This window comes from Varanus komodoensis, unplaced genomic scaffold (genome assembly GCF_004798865.1).
Source record: "Varanus komodoensis strain SLA01 unplaced genomic scaffold, ASM479886v1 scaffold5, whole genome shotgun sequence".
Taxonomy (NCBI): domain Eukaryota; kingdom Metazoa; phylum Chordata; class Lepidosauria; order Squamata; family Varanidae; genus Varanus; species Varanus komodoensis.
In genome coordinates this window covers 46,774,554-46,796,466 of record NW_025336087.1, presented here as the reverse complement: position 1 = coordinate 46,796,466, position 21,913 = coordinate 46,774,554, and the positions used below count along the sequence as shown (strand labels likewise).

General features: G+C 38.6%; 1 protein-coding gene across 3 annotated transcripts in view; it reads left to right on the top strand.

Moving 5' to 3' along the window:
* Window positions 1-2,885: 2,885 nt before the first annotated feature.
* The window catches only part of VPS13A (vacuolar protein sorting 13 homolog A), a 179,910-nt gene continuing 160,882 nt past the window's right edge, over window positions 2,886-21,913 (top strand). For all 3 annotated transcript variants that reach the window (XM_044445950.1, XM_044445952.1, XM_044445951.1), the window contains exons 1-6: window positions 2,886-3,279; window positions 11,536-11,579; window positions 12,654-12,696; window positions 16,293-16,388; window positions 18,568-18,669; window positions 21,561-21,667. In XM_044445950.1, coding sequence (XP_044301885.1) covers window positions 3,180-3,279; window positions 11,536-11,579; window positions 12,654-12,696; window positions 16,293-16,388; window positions 18,568-18,669; window positions 21,561-21,667 — 492 coding nt within the window. In that variant the 5' untranslated portion in view covers window positions 2,886-3,179. The remainder of the gene's footprint in view (window positions 3,280-11,535; window positions 11,580-12,653; window positions 12,697-16,292; window positions 16,389-18,567; window positions 18,670-21,560; window positions 21,668-21,913) is intronic.

Sequence of the window (21,913 nt, the reverse complement as noted above, 5' to 3'; positions counted from 1 at the left end):
GGGTGTGATCTCAGCCATCTCCCTCCCACCTCCTGCATGATTGTGGCCATTTCCCCACTTGGGGGGCGTGCGGAGATGGCTGCCATCACGGTCGGCACCCAATGTGGAATTCGTGACCTGAATCAAAAATTTTTATGAAACTTTTGTTCGCGACCTGATTTGGTCATGAACTGAGGCGTTTGTGAGCCGACACTGTACTAGTATTAGTGACAAGATCCAATGGGATGCAAGAGGCATCAGAAAAAAACAAAAAAAAGCAAGCAAGCTACTAGTCGCACTCCTTTTACTCTTCCAGGCTTTAGGTTAGGCAGAAATCAGTCCTACAATTGTAGCAATCCCCATTCAGAAAATAGAGTAGGCCATCCCATTACCGGAGTCTCGGGACAGTTTAACAATAAAATGTAAGAAAAGAAAAAATTAATTAAAACACAGCATCCTAAAATTTAGTAATAATAAAAACCCCACTTAACACAGTCAGGTCTGAAAACACTGGGAAAATATAAAGGGTTTGGCCTGGCGCCAAAAGAATAAAGTGATGGCGCCATGTGAACCTCTCTGGGGAGTGAATTCCACAACTGAGGTGCTACCTCAGAGAAGGCCCTAATCCAGGTAGTCACCCTCCTAATCTCCTCTAGGAAGGGTACCCAGAGAAGGGTGTCTGCCTCAGATCTTAAGGGCAGGCACATATGGAATTGCACCATTTGGCATTTCAGGGTTTTTTGCTGACTGTTTTAGTTGCTGGTTATTTTTCAGTGACTTAATTTTGCATTTTAATTTTGAAACTACTCTGGAATAAAATCTGATTAGAGAACACATCAGCCTAAGCCCTCCGATTCCCGGGAAGTGATATGCTGTCTCCGAGTTTGTTAACTAAAGGCTGGATGTTGTTCAGTGACACCACCCAGCAGTCTTGTTAACCAGACGTTGATCCAATGTAATATCTTGGTGATGATCAAAACAGTTTTACATTCTGCAACAACACAACAGACTTGGCCAAACAACTTAGCATCCTGCAACTATTAAAATAGTTTATTGTTCTGCAATACGCCAAACATTAGCTAAGTTTCAAAGGTTTTAGCAGTTAAACACTTACAGAGCACAGTACAGATAGCATGCAAAGGAACCCCCAATCAGCTGGAATGGACAGGCAGCAGGTATTATCCTGAAGTCCAAACAAAAGCACAAAGAAAATGGTGACCCTATATAGGCTACATAATACGAAGCACAGTGCATACAAGCAACTATGTTACATTATAATCATTGCATAGGAGTATACTGATTACTTATGCAGGTACTAATAACAATAATGCATGATAAACTAAATGAGTATCTCTGCCTGGCCTGCCAATGTCTCTTCCCTACTGGAAGGTGCCAAAGTGATATCACATTCCTGCAAGCAGAGGCTCATGGGTACCCCAAGCATGAAGACAGCATTGTACTAGATTGATAAGGAGTATGGCCAAGGGAGGGAATGCAGCAGCCTTGTGTATGTGTAGTCCTTTGATCCATCCCTTTTGGAAAACTCCCTGCCAGGAAGACTAGCAGAAGTGGCCAGGATGATAATATCTAAAGCTCTATTGTTTTATTAACATAAACAGGCAGCTAAAGTTCACTTATGCCAAGCACGGCCTACATTTTAAAACATTTAAGTTTTCAGGTTAAAAATAAATATCCCCTTCCTTTCTGCAGTTGGGGAGAACACTTAGTTTGCTTTCATTTGTTTATATTTTCAAAAGTTTCCAAAGCATTTTCAGCAGCCATCATGATTATGCATCCAATTGATTATTTATTTCATTTTGATACCACCAAATAGTTGATACACCTCATTGATTATCCACTATAAATAATATCCTAGTACCTGTTTCTAGTCTGCTCAAAGAACATTAGATTAGAAATTTAATAATAAATCATTAACTCTGCAGATGTTGAACTAAAGTAACATTGGCATCAAAGAAATGACTCTAAGATTACTTTCAAGAATAAAGATTATTATTTACTTCACTTCTATACCACCCCATAGTCCAAGCTCTTTCAGCAGTTTACAACTATGTATAAAACAAAATGATGAAAAACAGTACACATACCATAAAATGTTGAAATGAATTTAAAATATCTTTTTCAAAAGTTTAAAATAAAGCTTTAAAAAGCCAGTAAGGAAGAAAAATCAGTTGTCACAGGCCTCTGGTTAACCAAGATCTTCAAAGGCCTCTGCATAGAGGGCTGTCTTGATCAGGCACCAAAACGATGGCAAATTTGGTGCCAGGTGGGCCTCAGCAGGGATGCTATTCCAAAGATGGGATGGGCACCACAGAAAAGGCCCTGCTCCTTCTTGGCACCCTCCGAGCTTCCCATGGCATAGGCACTCAGAGAAAGGCTGAACAGTAAAGCAGTTGGCAACAATGGCGGTAAGACCCATACTGAAACCGCTAAAATAGATGCCACGTTCCGCTTATGACAGACGCGCACAGGAAGGGCAGTGCGACAGCTTCGCTCTAAGAGCTTTGGAGGGCCGTAGCCCAGCGCTGTTTCTCACAACTTTGAGCGGAAGCGGTAAACAAGAACTAAGGCTAACTGCTATAGGTCTCGGAACGGGTGCATTGCTTGGGACGCGCGGCCATTTGCTATTAACACGGCGGGGTAGGGAGAAAGGCCAGGCGGCACGACTGGCCGAGGCAGGAGGCATGGCCCTCGCCACTTGTGGGCTCAGAGCAGCGCTTCTCGCCTGGCGCCACTTGGAGAAAGGGAAGGGCAGTTTAACTGACGTTTGGAGTCTCGCGCGAGGGAGACGCCCCCCGCCATCTGCGCGCGCGCGGCACCAGCATATCTTATGTCCCTATCGTCGCTTCTTTGCCAGGGTAGGCGGCGGAGAGGCGGGAACAAGCGGCGCTTCTCTCGTGTTCGTTCCAAGCGTTGCAGGGAAGGGCTCCCGGGAGCGCCCCAGTCTCCTTTGCACGCCTGCGCAGTAGACAGGGAGAGTCAGGGAAGAACACGCCGAGCCAGCGGGTGGCCAGACAGGGCACCACCCTATTCGGCGCAGCAGAGCGCAGGGGGCGGCAGGAGGGCCGAGGGGGCCAGCGAGGGGCGTGCGCTTTCTGTAAGGGTGACCTTTTGAACCGTCGTCGTCGTCGTCGTCGTCAGAAGCCCGGCTCGACGGAAAGGGGAGCGAGCTGCTCCCGAGGATGGTGTTCGAGTCGGTGGTTGTGGACGTTCTGAACCGGTTCCTGGGCGATTATGTGGTGAATCTGGACAGTTCCCAGCTCAAGCTTGGCATCTGGGGAGGTAACGAGAGCACACGTCCGCCCTTGCCTGACCCCCTTCCCCGTTTGCAGGAGGTGGATGCCGGGCTCCTCCTCCGTCGCATGGCGCTGTCACTGGCCTCTCAGCGGGCGCACGCGTGTGCGCAGCAGAGAGGAGTGCGGGAGGCGTGCTTCCCTCGCCGTGAGAACAACGTGGAGGGAGTCGCGGTCTCGTCCGAGCGCCACAGGCTGCAGTGCTGCCCTCCCGGAGCCACTCCGCCCGAGTCGTCTCTCTGGCTTGCTTCCCGTGGCGCGTCTGCTGGGCAGGCCCGGTCACGTGGGCAGCGCTTCGCATGCCTTGCCCTTTCTCACCTGCTGTAGGATCTGCTCCGTATTGGAAGTTGCTTTGCTCAAAGGCGACCTGGTGTGCGCGAAGCGGAAACGTTTTTTAATTACATTGTATTAATTTATATACGGCCGATTTCTTCGTGGCAAGGGCAAAAAGCAAAATAAATGCTACATACTAGATCATTGTTTTTAAGTACTCCTCTTCCCCTCTCCCACGCATTCTATTTGGATCAGGTTCTGGAGACTGCTAGGGTGTAAACACAATATATGAATTAAATGCTTTTGTCATTGGAACAGCATTGTGCTTCTTGATATGTATCAGCTTATATGGCCAGTCATTGTGAGGAATCAAGACATTGGTTTTGATCTATTATTAAATGGCAGTGGTGACATTTAGTCCTACTGTACTTGCATATTCTAGTCCTGGTCTTCCTAAAATTTGATTAGTTTGTATCCTGACTGGCTTTAATAGTATTTAGGGTGCTAGACAAGGTTCTCTGGTTGTTGGTCGTTCAGGCAATGACTGAATGCAGATCTTCTTAGTTTCACTAAGACTGTAATGTAATAGACTTTTATTTTAAACAGCAGAATCTATAGCTATTGCACATAGATTATGTCATCTTTTTACTTTAGTTGTGTTCAATTGTTTTGTATTGTTAACACCAATCTTTATTTTTGAGAAGGCTGGAAAAAATACAATTAAGTTATGCCATCAATGTTTCGCACAGATTAGTGGCAGACCGTTGCTTTAGTCATCTTTAAAATAATTAATAGAATGAAAGGGAAACACTAGCAGTTTTGGTTTGGATCCTAAATGACTGAAGGCCAGTTTACGGATGACAATTTTGGGTATAAGCAATTTGGGATCTGAAAGGGTTAACCAATACGTTGTTTTTAAGTTTTTAAGTGCCATCAAGTTGTCTCTGACTTACAGGCACGCTATGAATTCCAAAATATTCTGTCCTTCACAGCCATGCCCAGATCCTGTAATTTCAGCTGTGGCTTCCTTTATTGAGTCAATCCATCTCATATTTGGTCTTCTGCTTTCTACTTTCCCGACCTGTTTGTCTTCTCCAGTGAGTGTTGTTTTCTCATGATGTGCACAAAATATGACAGCTCCAGTTTTGTCATTTTTCCTTCCAGGGAAAGTTCTCACTTGATTTGATCTAGGACCCACTTGCTTTCCTTTCAGTCCAGGGTATTCACAGAGCTCACCTTCAGCACTACTGCATCATTTTAGGCCTGTCAGCTTTCTTCACTGTGTAGCTTTCACATCTACACATCATAGTGATCAGGAATACAGTAGTGTGGGTGATCTTGGCCTTTGTCTCCAGTGAAATGTTCTTACACTTGATGATCTTTTCTGGTTCTTTCACTGATACCCTTCCAAGTCACAATCTTCTTTGAATTTCTTGGCAGTAGTCTTTGTCTGAATTGGTAAGTTCAACCAAGGTGTACAAAACCTTTCACAGTTTAAATTTCTTCATTGTGGATAGTAAAGTTCTAAAGTTCTATAGTCATGATTTTTATTTTCTTAAAGTTCAGGGCAGTTAATGCTTTTGCATTTTCTTCTTTCACTTTCAGCAGGATTTTTTTAAAATTCATTACTTCTTTCTGCTGGTAAGATGGTATCATATGCCTGTCTTAAATAATTGATATGTCTTCTGCCAATTTTCACTCCTGCTTCTAATCCAGCTTTCCGTATATGTTCTACATAGAGATTGAACAGATAAATGTTGTGGCCACACTTAAAAAAAAACAAGACAAAACAAACACTACACAAGTGAACAGGTGGCTATATGTATTAATTGTGGATATGTTATTTAGTAGAACCCTCCCTGTTTTATTTATTAATCAGATTTATATACCACTTTCCATACAGTTTCAAAATTCTAATGTACAGAATCATACAGTCAATGCAATGATAAAATTACACAATAATAACAATTACTAACCGAATGTGACACTGCATACTCTGTGTGTGATAGACCATGGCTCACACTTCACGGAATGTCTTGTGAAGAAGTAGGTTTTGAGGAATGCCTAAATATCAGAACTGTGAGAACCTGTATATAATAATTTAATGGGTACCGTAGATCTGTAATGTGTATGTTCTTAAAAAGTAATGCGTCTAATTTCCCTATACAGAAAGATGACAAAGAGCAGCATTTTCTTTTTATCTTTTCCGTGATTACATATTTCAGATCAACTTCTTCCTTAAAACAAATAGTACACATTTCTATAAAATAAGACAGATTGTGCTTGTGCGCTCGCGCGCGCGCTCGCGCTCTCTCTCTCTCTCTCTCTCTCTCTCTCTCTCTCTCTCTCTCTCTCTGACACACACACACACACACACACACACAGTGTTTTCTTTCTGAATGTGGTTGATAAATTATTTATATATATGTAATAACCTGTCCATTGGCAGAATTCTTCTATATTGAATTGCCTTTCGTATGTCTCAACGTAAGCTATGTAATGTGAGCGTTAGCTAGATTGAGTACTTCCAAGAAGATACGGAATTGCACAGACATTTAACTGTGGCACTTTGATGAGGTTGGGGCATTGCTAGAATACGTTGTACTTTGGCAGCACCACTCTGCTCCCTCTGAATACCCCTTAAACCCCTTCCGGGAGGTCACTCTTACGATCTTGGAGATGCAGCTGATGAGTTCCTTTTGTGCTGGCTGCATAGGTGGGATGACACTTTGAGTTCTGATTCTTAGCCGGAGCTGTTTTCCAATTTCATCTGTGTCTCCAAAAAAATGCTGTGGCCCTCTAGGTGCTCCCTAAAGGCTTTGCCTGAGTGTTTTTAAAAAAGAAGACAAAACCCATGCAATTTTGAATATACTAGATTTGAAGTTTCAGTGCTTGGTTACAGCAGAATTTGCATAAATGGCAGCATATTTAAAATGTGAGAAAAGACATAGTACTGATGAGTTTTACTCCTTGGAGAACTTCTATTCTCTTTGCTTATTTGGGAAAGTATAGAGTTTAGTAGAGGAGCATATCCATTGTGTACATAAAATCTCGAAGTAATTACCTGGCATATTCAGGTTGAGCAAGCAGATGGGTAGGGCGCTGGGGAGATCCACACCTAGACAATAGATTTTATGGACTACTGGTCTGACTCAATATAAAAACACTTCCTATGTTCCTGAAGTCTGAATTGAGTGATACCCTGCCACTTTTGGCTTTTGCTTTGGTATATTAGACAACTCTTGTCCTCTAGTTCCTCATAGCTTTAAAAAGTGCAACATAATAATTGGCATATATGCGTGTTACCTTTTTTTTCTACATTTTTTTTAAAATCAAAAACACTAACTGAAAATGGCAGTATGTAAGAAATTTTTATTTTCAGTAAAATAAAAAAGATAAAAACCAGCTTTAAATGTTAGACATGTTTCCTGTAATGGAAAGAATTAATAATCAGGCATTATTTATATTTACAATTGACCGAGCAAGATAATTTGCTTGATACCAGGCCTGTTCCTATCACCTTCTGCCTTTGTTTAAAGGGAAAATTCTTTCAACAGTGGGATACATCCTTTCTCCAAAATACTTTTTTATCAAATCATTTTCCTAAGTTGCTTTCCCAGAGAGGAACTGCAGTGTTCCTGATAAAAACTCATTCTAGCAGAGGTATGACTCAGCATCCTCAGGGCCCTGTTTCTGGAATCCAGGAATAGAAACCATGCCTGAATCTTAAGAAAAAATTATATTGACTGCTTGGCAGTACAGTTTTCCTTTGCCTAATTTCAGTTATGTCAATTATTACTTTTTCTTGAGAAAGATGATGACAAACACATCAAGTAACTTAGTGTGCAATGCTGTGCAAGTTTAGACAGAAAGAAATGCTACAACTTCCAACATGGCTAGCTGGAGCACACTGGGATTTGTAGATTTTTCTGTCTATACATGTATAGAATTTAACTCTTAGCTTCCAAGTGAAGGAGCAATAATGACTCTTCCAAGTTTCATCACTCTTATTTATTGTGGATACTTTCATAGTCAAATGTATGGGCTCTTTCCAGTATGTTTAAGTATCCCAAAATAGCTGTGTGTTTAAATACCTGAAAGGAAGGTTACATTTACATGATGCACTGAAGTAACTATATCTGGCAAAATTCTTGTAAGAAACTTTATTTTATTTTACTTTCACAGTTTCCATCCAAGAGTTCTAGAAATGTTTCTAGATTTCTGGAAATGTTCTTAAGTTTGCTAATGAGGAAACTGAATGAATACATTCTAGGCCACCAGGGTTCCCCATTTCTATAGGCTAGTAAAATGTGAATAACAAAGAACAAAGGTAAGCTAAGGTAATGCTGGACAAAACCATGAAAATACCAAATTGCTTTGAATATAGTGTTGGTTTTTAAAAAAGCCTTATTTTCTGGGAAATCAGGCTTTATTAAGATGTGATTGGAGCAACCAAGGAACCTGCATCTACCACATCAGGTCAGGTAATACATAAAGCTTGAATGCCTTCCCTCCTCATGATAGTATTGGACAGTTTGCATGTAATGGTAGTGAATTTTAGATTATTTAACCATCAATTTTGGGGCTGCATGCTGTATGCTATCTTTTTGCTGTAAACGGCCCGTTTCCAGCACGGTGATAGATTGTTAGTGTGACGTATGAAGCCAAACCCTTGGGTTGCTTAAGGGCTGAACAACCCAGCAGTTAATCTGGCAACAAACTATGGATTAACAATAGGACCATGCTTTGCATGGCACACTGAGAACTTCCAATTGTGCAGTTTGAATGTTGGTTACTCTAAGCAGAAGTGACTCAGTGCACACCCCTACAAATTGTCAGTTAAATAACCCTGTATTCACCACCATTATATGTGAACCGGTTATATATGTTCAGCTTTTTTCGGATAGCTTCATTCAACATAGATATGATTGCATAGGAGAGAGAAACCTATAAGGCACTACTGGTTGGTGTGAAATAAAGAACATCACCAAGTACAGAAGTATGCTGTACTGTAGCTGTGCTTTTACTTTTTTTGCACCAGTATGGAACTAGATGCTTATTTTTATTGTTTTCCAGCTTATCTGCTAAGAATCCATACAGTGTACAACACTTTAAAATAATAGCTCTTATGACAATAGAAACATTAAAAATGGTAAAATGTTAAAATTACACTTTTTAAAAGTGAAACTGAAAAAAATCTTTATACTGTTTATAAAGGCCAAGATTGTAACCAGTTGTATTTATTTATTAGAATTTTATCCTGCCTTTTTGTTTACACCAAACTCAAAGAGGCTTATCTCATTATCTTCTTCCTGCTCTCAATCTTATCCCCACATTTATTTATTTTTTATTCCTTAATTTTCTTAATATTTCTTAAGGGAGCATATTTCATATTGTGGAAGCAACACAAGAGAGAAAGCCTTTGCACAAGTGCCCAATAAATGGACTGCTGTAGGTGATGGTGACCTTGAAAGGGCATCCAGCAGTTCTAAAATTAACCCAGGAATGAGCAGAAAGACTTGTTTCCGAATCAGGACAGATCAGTTCTTTCTGTGAGCTTCATTGGCCTGCCCCATTCCTGAAATGAGTGTTTCCATTTGTTTTGAATTTTTTGTGGAATCACTCAATACTCGTTGTTGCACTAGTCACACCCTCTGACTCATGGCCACAATAGGATACTGTCCATGAGTTTTGTTTTTGTTTTAAATTCAGTTCCCATATTCCTTACTACTTTAAAATACTGTTCAGTTGTGGGATGACCATTTTTCTTCCTATAAATAGTCCTACAAGGATGCTTCTACAAAATAAGTCTCAAGTAATTGTCAGATCTTATGTTTGGAAAAAAAATAGGGGATAAATCAGGAATACTGCTTTGTCACAGTAGCTATCCTTGTGATCTGAAACCTGTTTAACACCTTGTGGAGGCAATATAATTATGTACATGTTCTTCAGCACTCCATCTTAGTGCTGTTACAGCTACACAAACTGTAACTTCAAACATCATCCACTTTATATATCTCCTTCCTGCTTTAGTTAATATCTAACCAGATGAAGTTCTGAAGAACTCAAAAATGTGTTCAGTATTTTAGAATCAATTTTTATTTTCATCTCAGTGAATCAAGATAGCTATTGATGTTTTTTGCATGGTCTTTCTCTAGAAATAGTTACATAGCAGTTTGCCATGGGCAGTCTGTTTGTCTCACACACCCTTTTTACCACACAATAATATTTTTCTTCTCTTTGTAGAAAAACAAATAAATCGTCATGTCATGAAATTAGCTCCAGTGTTTTTATACAAAACCCCTAATCTGTTAGTCTGGCATCAGAAAAAAATGTGTATTTGAAGAGGTGGCATACTGAGATATAAAAGATTTCAGTCTGTTACTTAAAGCTAATTGCTTCTCCTTTTAAAATTTATGAAAAGCATAAGGAATAATTCGGCACAAGTGAAAGTTTACTAGCCCTTTACTCAAAGAAACATGAGTTGGTTGTACCTGCATTGATTTCAGAATATTCTTGTAGCTTAGCAAGAATCTGATTTTTAAAGGACTCATTTAAACAAACAAAAGACCAGTAGGCCTTGGGTATTTCTGAATTGCAAACACAATTAAAGTGGAACACAATCTTTTATTACCAATGTTTCAGTCTTACAATCTTTGATTTGTATAGCAAGGTTCTGGAATCTTAAAAATAATCCAGTTGAAACTGGTCATGGTAGAGTGAAGATCCAAATCTATAGTCTCTCTCATCTGGATGCATTATTCTCCAAGAATCAGTCAGCTCTCACCATTGTTGGCCTCCTAGGGCCTGGTACAGTGGTACCTTGGCTCATGAACTTAATCCATTCCAGGACTCTGGTCATGACCCAAATTGGTTGGGAACTAAGTCAAATTTCCCCATAAGGTTCAACGTAAATAAGGTTAATCCGTTCTGTAACTTTTTTTTTTTTTAATCACAAACATTTGAAGTGGACTCGCTGGGGGGGGAGATGGGCATGATTGCTGGCGCACCTGAGGGGGGGAGCCGGGCACGATCCTGGGTGTGCTCGGGGGGGAGCCAGGCGCAGCTGGGGGGAAGGCGGGTGCAATCGCGGGTGCGCTTGGGAGGAGGCAGAAGCGCTCGGGGGTGTGCTGCGGGGGAGGTGGGCGCGATCGCAATCATCACCCAATACGGAGTTTGCAACCCAAGGCAAATTTTTCCGAAATTTCTGTTCGTGACCCGATTTGGTCATGAACTGAGGTGTTCATGAGCCGAGGTACCACTGTATATTCCTGTCCAGGAGGAGATCTAAGATATTGTTAAAATCTACTGCCCACCATCACATAAACTTACTCAGTGTCATTCTGGGGAGTCAGTGCCATTACTTTCACATTGTATTTTCGTCTAATGGAATTCTATGGTCTCTTGATTTTCTAAGGAGTCATTTTGTACATTAGATCATCGTGAATATATTGTTTGTCCCTGCACTCATATTAAGAAAAACTGTTTCAAATAATTCAGAGGTATGCAAATTTCATGACGCCACTGCTGTTCTCTATCCCATTACAGTAAAACACCCCCATGTGAAATATAAATGAAAGTCATCCAAAACAAAACAAAATTACAGAAACAATGGAGAAAATAGGTTTTTGGCTCCCAGTGAAATACTGGTGCAGTCCATCACATTCTGCCTCCATTCAGTCATTGATTATGTCAATTATTAATACTAATACTAAGACTTGTAGTACCATTGATTAGTATTAACACTGGCTAAAGAAGCAGAAAAGGAGAAAGAACAAGTGAGAGAAAGAAAAGAAAAAGAAGACCCTGTGAAAAATAAAAGAAAAATACACTTAAGTATGTAATGATGATTATAACCAAAGATTAGTACAATATATAGTACAGAAAGATTGTTTTTGTTGTAAAATAGCATTGCAAAATAGGAGTTTTTTCTCTAATTGCAGTCTTTTTTTTTTTTTTTTTTTTACAACAGGAGCTGTAGCACTTAAGAATCTTGAAATAAAAGAAAATGCACTGGTAAGTTCAGAGCAAGTAAAAATTAACTACAGTTGAAATACTTGACTTTATAGTTTTAAAAAAGTAAAAACTAATTGAGCAAGTAGTTTACTCATATAACTCAAAAATTCTTTGAGACTGGGTCCCCATCTTAAAATTTGTCTACTTCTGCTGTGCTGCATTAACAAGTTAGATGTGGACATGGTTATAGAGAGATCTATTTAAATAAAAACTAAGCTAACTCCTGTGCATTTTAGTTATTTTTCTACAAGTACGACTAAGTCTGGATCCAGCCCATTGTAAGAAATGTATAGAATCCAACAACATGGGAAATCAAAGTGTAGGTTACCAAAAAGAGTAAAGGAAGCGAGTAGTATCTCATTAAGAAGGAAGGAAGGAGTATTGCCTTCCAAAGTTTTCTTGTTTGCAAGTATTTTGGAGTTCATCACCTTATGTGAAAGAAGGACAAATTTATAGAATATACATTTCCTGTTTACATTATTTGATTACAAGTCACTTCCTGATTCTGAAGCAGTATGATTAATATAAAATAATAGCACATGAGATAGAGCAGCAGATTTCTGCTATCTCCTATAAAGACGCACACCAGAAACATTAGAATAAACTAGCAGAACTATATACATATTGACACTGTATGTATGAAGACCTTGCTTTTTGTATCTATACCTTGTACACATGATCCAGACACAGCTTTTTTTTCAAGATTCCGAATCATGCAGACAGAGTCTGTGCAGAACTTCTGGGTGCATGAATTTTGTGTATATTTTATTCATATTTCATTATTTAATTTGTAGGGCAGGAACAGTAGACTTTTTCTACAGACAATGCTTCTCTCTGTATTAATTCTATATGGATATTATGCTGCATAGTAATCCAGTGTTTACTTTAAGGGGTTCTTGGATTCTTACCTCTTTGCCATTATAGTTGGTGCCAGAACTTGTATGACCAGTATTCAAAACTGCATGGTACTTGTAAACTTTGTCTTGGTAAACTTACTCATGCATATGTAAGGATGTTAAAAACACTGTAAGATTTTACTGCTGAAATAACTTTAAAAAATGTTTATGTTGACAGTATCAGTTTGACGTCCCATTTAAAGTTAAAGCAGGGCATATTGGTAAGTGGAATTCTTTTACCACAATATATAGCTATCATTTTTAAAATTGGATTCCTAAAGGTTTGTCATTGGTTACCTTTGCTTTGCTGTGTTTTAATTATTGTTTGGTATCTTATTACTGAAACCTATTCTGTTTTTGTTAGAATGCAAAGAGTAAATAATCTTTAGTTTGATATATTTAGAGTTACAGCATTTCGCGCTCAGTCCTATCCACTGAAGAGTGTACCAGGCAATTCTGTTTGATTTGGTAGATGGAACTAGTTTTTTTAAATGCTCCTCATTAATCAGACAGGAGATTAAAAATAAGAATTGTTCTTAAAACAGACTTAACACATTTTGTAAATTCTAGAAGAATTTTAGAAGAAACATTCTTCCAATACTGCAAACAGTATTCTAAACAGTACCTTCAAGAGTATCTGCTTTATCTAACAAGAGAACAAACTTGTTTCTTAAGAATTATCGTCTTTTCACATACAGATTTGTTTGTTTGTTTTGTACTTTACCTTTTTACCAAGAAAAATGGCACTCAGGACAGCTAAGACTCATAAACAAAACTTGATTAAAACAGTAACAGAACAAATGCACTAAAACACGTAAGACATAACAGTAACAGAATAAAAGTAATATCCAAGTCTCACATGCCAAAAGTAGGATGGAAAAATCAGGTTGAAATTCAGCTCTCTTGCACTCAACTGACTTCTTTGCTATGCTTGGCCAAGTGAGTTGACCTGAGATCAAGTCTGTGTGCAAAGTACACATACTATAATATCCTTTGTGCGAATTACACAAAAGTCCACAGGGAGGTCTGTGGGAAGCAGAACTCTGCATCAACTCACTTTCTGCTGGACACCTGCATAAATGCTTGGTATGAGGTGACTTAGAAAAGAGAGGAAGTGGACTGGGGTCTGGAGAGCCAAGCTGAGGAAATCCAACAGATTCCCACCCCCAAACTGGATTTCTCACACATCCCTACTCAAAAGCCTTGAATAAAACCTTCTTTGTCTGCTTGTAAAAAGAGAGCAGAGAGAGAAGGAACCACAGCTTTACCAGTGAGTTTCAAACCAGGGTGGATTTGATTTAAATCAAATTAATTTATAACACAATTTAAGTCACTAGTCAGTAAGACTAGATTTAAATCATGGTTTTCTACGGAATTGTCATGCATGCATGCCTTACCCACAGGTAGCAGAACTTCATTAAAATATTCCCAAACAGGGTTTTGCTTATGGCCTGCTGCCATTATAGATTTTTCCTTCCAGGAAAAGAACAATATAAATCTCAGGCTATATGCAAAAAGATCTGAAGAGTTGTGGAGTATTTCACTCAGAATGTTTCACTTTCATTTTTACTGCTTGCCTTTCCCTCCTCTCACTTGGCTTCTTGTGCAGAAACAGGCCAGCGAAGCTGTTGTAACATGGAAACATGTATTCCCTGTAAGCAGCCAAGGTCAACAATTTGGCCACAGCATTCTGGACAAGCTGAAGTTTCTGATTAGTTTTCAAAGGCAGCTCTGTGTATGACATGCCACATCCCAAATTGGATGTAACTAAGACAAGTGTGACTGTTACTGGGTCAGATATCACAAGGAATGGGGACAGTTGGCACACCAGCCTGAGCTGGCACAAATGTATTCTTGGCCACTGCTAAAATGTGGACATACAGGTTCCAAGCTGAGGCTGGAAGCATACCCAAACTGCTACCATGTTTCTTTGGGAGCAATGTAATCCCAGTGTAAACTCAAATAGGTTGCATTCCTATTTCATTATCTGTCTTGTGACTAACCATAAGCAACTCTATTTTGTTTGCATTAAGCTTCAGTTTGTTAGCTGTCATCCAGTCCAATATTGACATCCAAACACCACATTAGAACTGGAATAGCTTCCTTGGATTTAGACTAAAAGAACCGATAGAGTTGGGTTTCATCAGCAGCCTTTTTTGGTGGTTTCATGCATATGTTAAATAAAATCTGGAATGAGATGGAACCCTGAGGGATTTCGCAGGTTGATGGCCATGACATTAAATATGTCCCAGTATCACTTTTTGTATAACAGTGCCACCCAGTCTCACCTCAAACAGAAGCTTCAAAAGGATACACTGGCTGATGCTACTGAAAGTTGTAAGGAAGAACCAATCGATCACACTCCCCCTGCATTACAGATTGTTCACAAAGGTGCCCAAAGCAGTCTTTGTCTAATAACTAGGCCTGAAGTCATTTAGAAATGGATCTAGATAATTTGCATTATCAGTAATTCTCAGAGCTAGGAAGCCACTGTATGCTCTAACACTGCCCAAAAATGAAAGACTGGTCAGAAATTATCCAGTTTATTGGAATTCAGGGACTTCTGCCTTGCCAAGTAAAATACATAGTTGGACCTAAAAAAACAAACAAACCATCACATAGTTTACATTTTGTTTAAAAATGAATGTTTTCCTCTTTCCAGACATCTTTTCTGCAGAATGCAACTTTCTGGGTAGCTTGTAAGAATCACTCACTATAACCTGAACCATAATTGGCAGTTTAATAATAGCATTTAATATTTTTCTGATTCTGTTTCATCTATCATTTGATAGATACTTCTTCTATGGTTTCCATAAAATTCTGCAGTGGTTCAGTCTTTGGAGTCTCAGCTCTGAGGTTGCAGAATCTGTAAGCTGGAACTTGAAAGACTCTTGTAGCCTCCCTTATAATGTCAGGAGGCCGTAAGGTTGTGCCCTAAGGTATCTCTGTCTAAACTGTGAAGTGTTCATTCCACATTCTATTAAAAGGGAGCTCTATGACTGTGTTCGGTCTCTAGAGCAGGAATGGATAAACTGTGACCTTCTAGATGTCATTGGGCTATGATTCTTCCAACCCTGACTATTGAACATGCTGGCTAAAGCTGATGGGGTCAGAGACAACCAATTTCTGTAAGTCCACGGATCTCCTGCACCTACTTTAGATAGTGAAAATGGGCCTTTCTTTCAGATGAACAGTGCACATTCAATTTTAAACTGGGGAGAAATAAAAAAAAAGATACCAATAACAGCCACCAAGATTGCCAGTGATTTTCTACTCTTTTAACCTTTAAATATAAGAAAGAGTCAGGGGCAGGAATGAGTTCATGAAATCTGAGTTTGGTGTATAATTTGTAGCATTACAAAATGCATACTTAATGTTTCACTTGCAGTAGTGCAGGGTGTTCTTTGTTTTAGAAGTGGACATAGGTGCAGGAGTACATGGTCATGGTACATGAGTAAATTTTTAGTGTTTTATTCATCCTGGAAGTAATCTTTAAAATCATTTTACCCCTCCACTCCCACCAGCTGCTCTTAGCTCCAGGGGTGAAGCTCTCATTAATATTAATAGCAGTTTTCAGGGTGAGTTGAGGATAAGATGGATGGAGTTAAGCACTTGTGAGCTGTAGTCCCAATCCTGATAGGGCTTCTTGCACATACTTTGGTGAAAGAAAGAGTAGGTATGTGTCTTGTTATTAAGTATGTATTTGTAAATCTTGAATTGCAATAGAAAATTGTTGTGAAACAACAGAATCATTAAACTGAGTAAACATGTCATTTACTTTCAATTATAATAGCCATGTATTCTTCTGTATTTATAGGTCAACTGAATTTGCAAATTCCATGGAAAAATCTTTATACTCAACCAGTTGAAGCTGTGTTAGATGAAGTTTACTTGCTTATAGTGCCTACAGCCAGTAAGTTTATTTAGAAAAAGGACTGATAGATTTGTTTGCTGAATGTAGCTGGTATAATTTTGGTCTTTTTTGTTTTTGATCATTATGACACATTATCAGATATGAAAACATTTCATAATGAAAAAAAACTGCTCAGGTTAAGTAAATAATTTGGATATCAGTATTTACTGTTTTTCTGCATCTAAGGTCCTTTGTAGTTGACAAGGAAGAAGGCACCCCTTTGGGTTTAAAAAATGTGACCATACCTTACTGAATAATTACTTTTCTGAAATGACCAAAAGGAATCAGTAAAATGAGGAAATATTCATATAGCTGACTTTACTTGGGGAACTGCCCTAGCTGTCTAGCCACAATTTTCCTTTATGTTATATTGTTCAAGTCTGAGGTGTCTGACTATGGTAAAGCTTTAAAGCCCTATGCATCCCCAGAAGCCATCCGGCTTTGCTGGCTGGGCTTTATCCCTGCCATTCTATATGATTACAGGAGCTGTCCCAGCTCTGGGAAAGCACCACTGTCTGCCAGAATTAAGGCAGTTTTGGAACTCTTGCAACTTGGGGCCTTACTCTACTCTTCTTAATGTAGTTCTTTTAGTTAATGCTTAGTTCTTTTCATTCTCTTAGCTGAGTTAATGAAGTTAAAAAGACACTGGAGTCATGAAGTAGAATTCACATCCCCCCATTTTTACACATTTTGTTGTTGTGCAGCCTGTAATTTAAATAGATTTAATTTGTATTATTACTACTTGATGTTTACAAGATTTTTAACACAGTGAAGGTGCAAAGCAATTTTGTCGGGGCGCAGAAGTCAAGTAAGCATAACCAACTGTCACTTGTTGCAGAAGCATTCACTCCTTCGCCATGATATGCCCAAATAAGCTCCAATGCAACCCACTGCCTCCAAAAGTCACATACTATAAGTAGTTTTATGGAATCATTGTGTACAATGCCAGTGCCACATGATCTTACATTACATATGCTTGTTTCTGGAAGGCACCAGAGTTTTTGGAGATCATATCATTAAGACCAAAGAGCTATGGAAAAAACTCCAGGATGAAATTGTACAGAAAGTTCCAATCAGAGTTGTTGTTTTTTTAAATCCCAAACTATGACTGCCCCCTGGAACACTGTTAAAGCCTAGTCTCAAGCTGAGCCTAAGGCAGAGGTTCACTTACCAGCAGAACCGTAAATATGCAGCCAGAATAACACTGGATTGGTCTTAGAACAAGGCTGAATGTCTCAGTCAAAGCCCAGACCTCTCCAGTAGTCTACATCTAAATTGATAATGCTGGAACAGATTGCAAGAAGAATGAACAAATGTTGTAAAATCCAGATTCATAAACCTGAAACAGACTTACCCAAGAAGGCTCACTGCAGTAATTGCTGCCAAAGGTACTTCAACTAGGTATTGACTCAAGCTGATCAATACTTAAGCAATCAACAAGTTCCAGTTTGTTTTTGTTGACTTTTATTCAGTAAAAATATTTACTTCACAGTATTGAGTGTCTCTTGTAGATCAGATAGTAACAATGAAAATTAAATTTCATGTTGTAACACAGCAAAGAGTGAAAATGTAATGTGGAGTTTCAGTACTTCTGCGAAGCTCTGTAGATTGTCTTAAGTATCCTGCCACCCTAGACTCATGGTGAAACTGTAGTTACTGTTTTGTTGTGCCCTATTTATGATTGCAACCCTGTCTCTGATCTCCCCTCCTTCAGTTATAGTTGATAATGCTATGGATCAGGACCTGTTTCTGATCTTTTAACACTGGCTGGTTAGGTCAGTAGGGTCTGGGAAAATATTGCATCTCTGCAACAGTTTTTTATTTATAATTTCATGTTCATACACTTGTTTTGTAGGGATGATCCCCAAATGTTCCAAAGCTCATTAGTTTAATTTGAACATAAATGAGGAAAACAGTTTTAAAACTATACTTTATTCATGAAAGAGAATGAATAGAATGGCTTTCAGTAAGTTTTCCTTTTCTGTTAAGTGTGTGCGCCTGATGCACAAACACAGGATAGTATCATTTATAGATACTTCGTATATGTTGTATTTATACCTTAAATCTTACTGCTTTCATGGGATGTAAGATCTTTGACTCACTAAATATTCTCCATTTCATCACAGCTTATCTTTAGTGTGGTCTTCAGAATTTAATGTATTTACATTACTTTCATCAGGTATTAAATATGATGCTGAAAAAGAAGAAAAACATCAGTTGGAAGCAAAGCAGAGGGAGCTGCAAAGAATAGAAGATGCAAAACAGAAGATTGCAGATATAGGTAAGGTAAAATAAAATACAAACTTTTTTTTTTTTTTTTGAGTAGAAGTAACTTCAATCTTCTTAAGGGTACTAAGGAATTTTACTCAGGACAAAGTCCTAATGTCTTCTAATTAAGCATGTTTAGGATTGCAGCATCAGTGTAGTGCAAAAAAGGCAATATATTAATATATTAAAATTGTATTTTAACTTTCTAAATATTGGGGTGCATATATTGGGGTATTGGTCCGATTTTAGTTGATGTGTTAGAATTTTGAGTAAAAAAAGCTGAGGATTCAGATTTATTTATTCACAGATTTTTGGTAATGAATTTACAAGACTATCTAACAGACTTAAAGGAGTCAAAGAATATAGCTAATGTTTTGCTAGTAGTTTGATTTTCATTTTACTTGTATTTTTAATTTTAAAATGTTCTATATATTAACAACATATTTTTAGAAATTGTTACAATAAAGTTTGTTAAAATAAAATTTGAAAAGTATGTGCCTGGTGCCAAAAAGATAACTGTGTTTGGTGTCAGGCAAGCTTCTTTGCAGAGGCCATTCTACAAATAGGGTGCCACCACTGAGAAGGCTTTCTCTCTGATCACCATCTGCCTTATCTCAGATGACAGGGGGACCTGGAGGAAAGCCTCCAAAGATGGTCTCAATACACAGGGAAGTGGGTATAGGAATGGACATTCCTTCAGGCACCTGGTTTCTCAGCTACATAGGGCTATTAAGGTAAGTATCAATATTTTGAATTTTGTTCCGAATGGACCAGATGCTAGTGAAATTATTTCAACAGTGACAGGATATGTTCCCATCAGTGGGTCCCATACTGCAATTTAACAGCTGTATTTTGAACTAACTGAAGTTTCTTCAGAGATATAAAATATAATAGTCTTAGATGATACTAGTACATGGATAATTCACTCATCCAAGCTGTCATAGAGCACTCATTGCCATAAAAGCTACGCAAGACTTGTGTCAAAACTGGATCCAGGAGTACTTCCAGGTTACAATCTTGATCTTTCAGTGTGTGGACCCATGTGGAAATATTTGAATACCATCTTTCTGAACTATTTTATTTTATTATTTTATTTCTGTCCCATCCCATAGCCAAAATGGCTCTCTGGGCAGGGTTACAAATGCAACTAAAGAGTAGTAACAATATACAGATGAAACAATATTACAGTATAGGCCATTCTCCTTGTAGCCACCCTCCTTATTTCCTCCAAGGGGGCCTCTCTGAGAAGGACCTTTGATGATAATCTGAGGGCCCAGGTAGGCATGTATGGAAAGAAGCACTCCTTTAGGTATTTTGGGTCCAGGGCATTCAGGGCTTTAAATATTAATGTTAACCCTTGGAATTGGGCCCAGATTTCGATTGGTGGCCAGTGAAGTTGGTGGAGGACTGGTGTTATATACTCGTATTGGCCAGTCCTCATCAGCAGGCTTCCTATTCTGGACCATTTGAAGTTTCTGGACTGTCTTCAAAGGTAGCCAGACAGAGAAAGAATTGCAGTAATCCAATTGAGAGGTTATCAGAGCATGAATTACTCATTCAAGGTTTTGCCTGTTCAGGTAGAGTAGTAGCTGGTAGATTAGCCTCAGCTGATAAAAGTTGAATTGTTTTTGCCACAGAACATCTGTATTTTTAGGGTTGAATTTATTTCATGTCATTTCATGCAACAGTCATTTTATGTAAAAGTTAAAACTTAGGGAGACAAGCTAGAACCCATAGCATTTATGGGGCTGAGTAAACTCCAGCGCCACCTTCTGGAATTAGTTCTCCAAGTAGGAACAACCACCTTCAACTCCCAACTCAGAGAGAGTGTTCTATTATGTTCAGTGGTATTAAAAGCTGGTGAGAGGTCCAGAAGAACTTCACTTGTCTTTCTCCTAGCATAGATTATTCATTATGATGACCAGAGCAGTTTGTTTATCAAAGCCAGGCCTGAAACAACATTGAAATCTGTTTATATTATCAGTCTCCAAGAATAGTTGGAGTTCCTCAGCCACTACAGGTGTTTAGAGAGACTATTACTTAGTTGTGATTTATTTTAAAGTGTTCATATTTTGAGTCTTCACTTAGGTAACATTATTTTCCAATTGTGGTAGTTGCTGTTGTGAAAGATAAATCTGCTATGGTTTGGCCACCCCTTTGTTAAATCACTTAAGAAGTATAATTTAGTATGGATTAAGGTAGTATGGTTTCCCACTTGGTGAATTATTTAGGCAGCCATAATATGATTTCAAATAATATTGCAATATTAACATAGAGCCTGTCAATTTGATAAGCATATTTCTCTTTCTGAATTCATTCAACCTCTGGTGATGTTTTTATGACACTGTCAGGCTGAGTGGGTAGAGACTGCAGATCTGCATGCCATTGAGCAATACTGTAGCATACTATTCTGGGCTAATGGTAGGCTACCATCCCTTTGAGCCAGACATGGAAAGCAGGGATGAGAGAACCTGGTATTAGATGGCTCTCCATCTTTCTGTTTGGTGAAGAGGTAGTCTAGCATCTTTGCCAGATCATGACTGCTCTTGGCCAAGTGGGGACACTTTTCTGCCTCCGAATGCTAGAACCTTGATATCCCAAGTCAAGCCATAATATATATACTTTTATACGTAATTTTAAAAATATGTATTTAGTCTTAGATCTGAAGTTAATTGGAATTACTCTTCACAATTCAGTTGTGTGCTTCAAAAATGAGAAGTGGTATACCACTTAGAACATGGGAAATAACATGCAGAGCAAAATAATTCCAAATCATATGTGTTTTTAGTATCTGTCTTCACATTCTTTGTATTTGGTTTCTGGTTAAAATAAATAGAATTAAATTACTACATTTTGTTAGCCAATCTCCATCAATGTTAATAACAGTAGGTTACTTTCATTTAGATAAGCAACAGGAGAAGCAAGACACTTTCCTAGAAAAGCTAATTACTCAGGTCATCAGAAATCTTCAGCTGAAAATTTCTAACATCCATATTCGATATGAGGATGATGTAAGTATTTGTGCATAGAATTTATAATCATGTCAGACCACACACACTCTCTCACACACAGTTTTTGTACTTGGATTTTTCACTATGCAACAAAGCCATAAACATTAGTTCAATGATTTAGATTTTTGTGCTTTTGCTTGTTGTGTGATTACAGTTTGGAATTGTCTGACAAACATCTGTTGATTTGATGGTGCAATAGTCATTTTTCTGTTAAACTTAAAAAACCCTAAACAATGTGTAGTATCC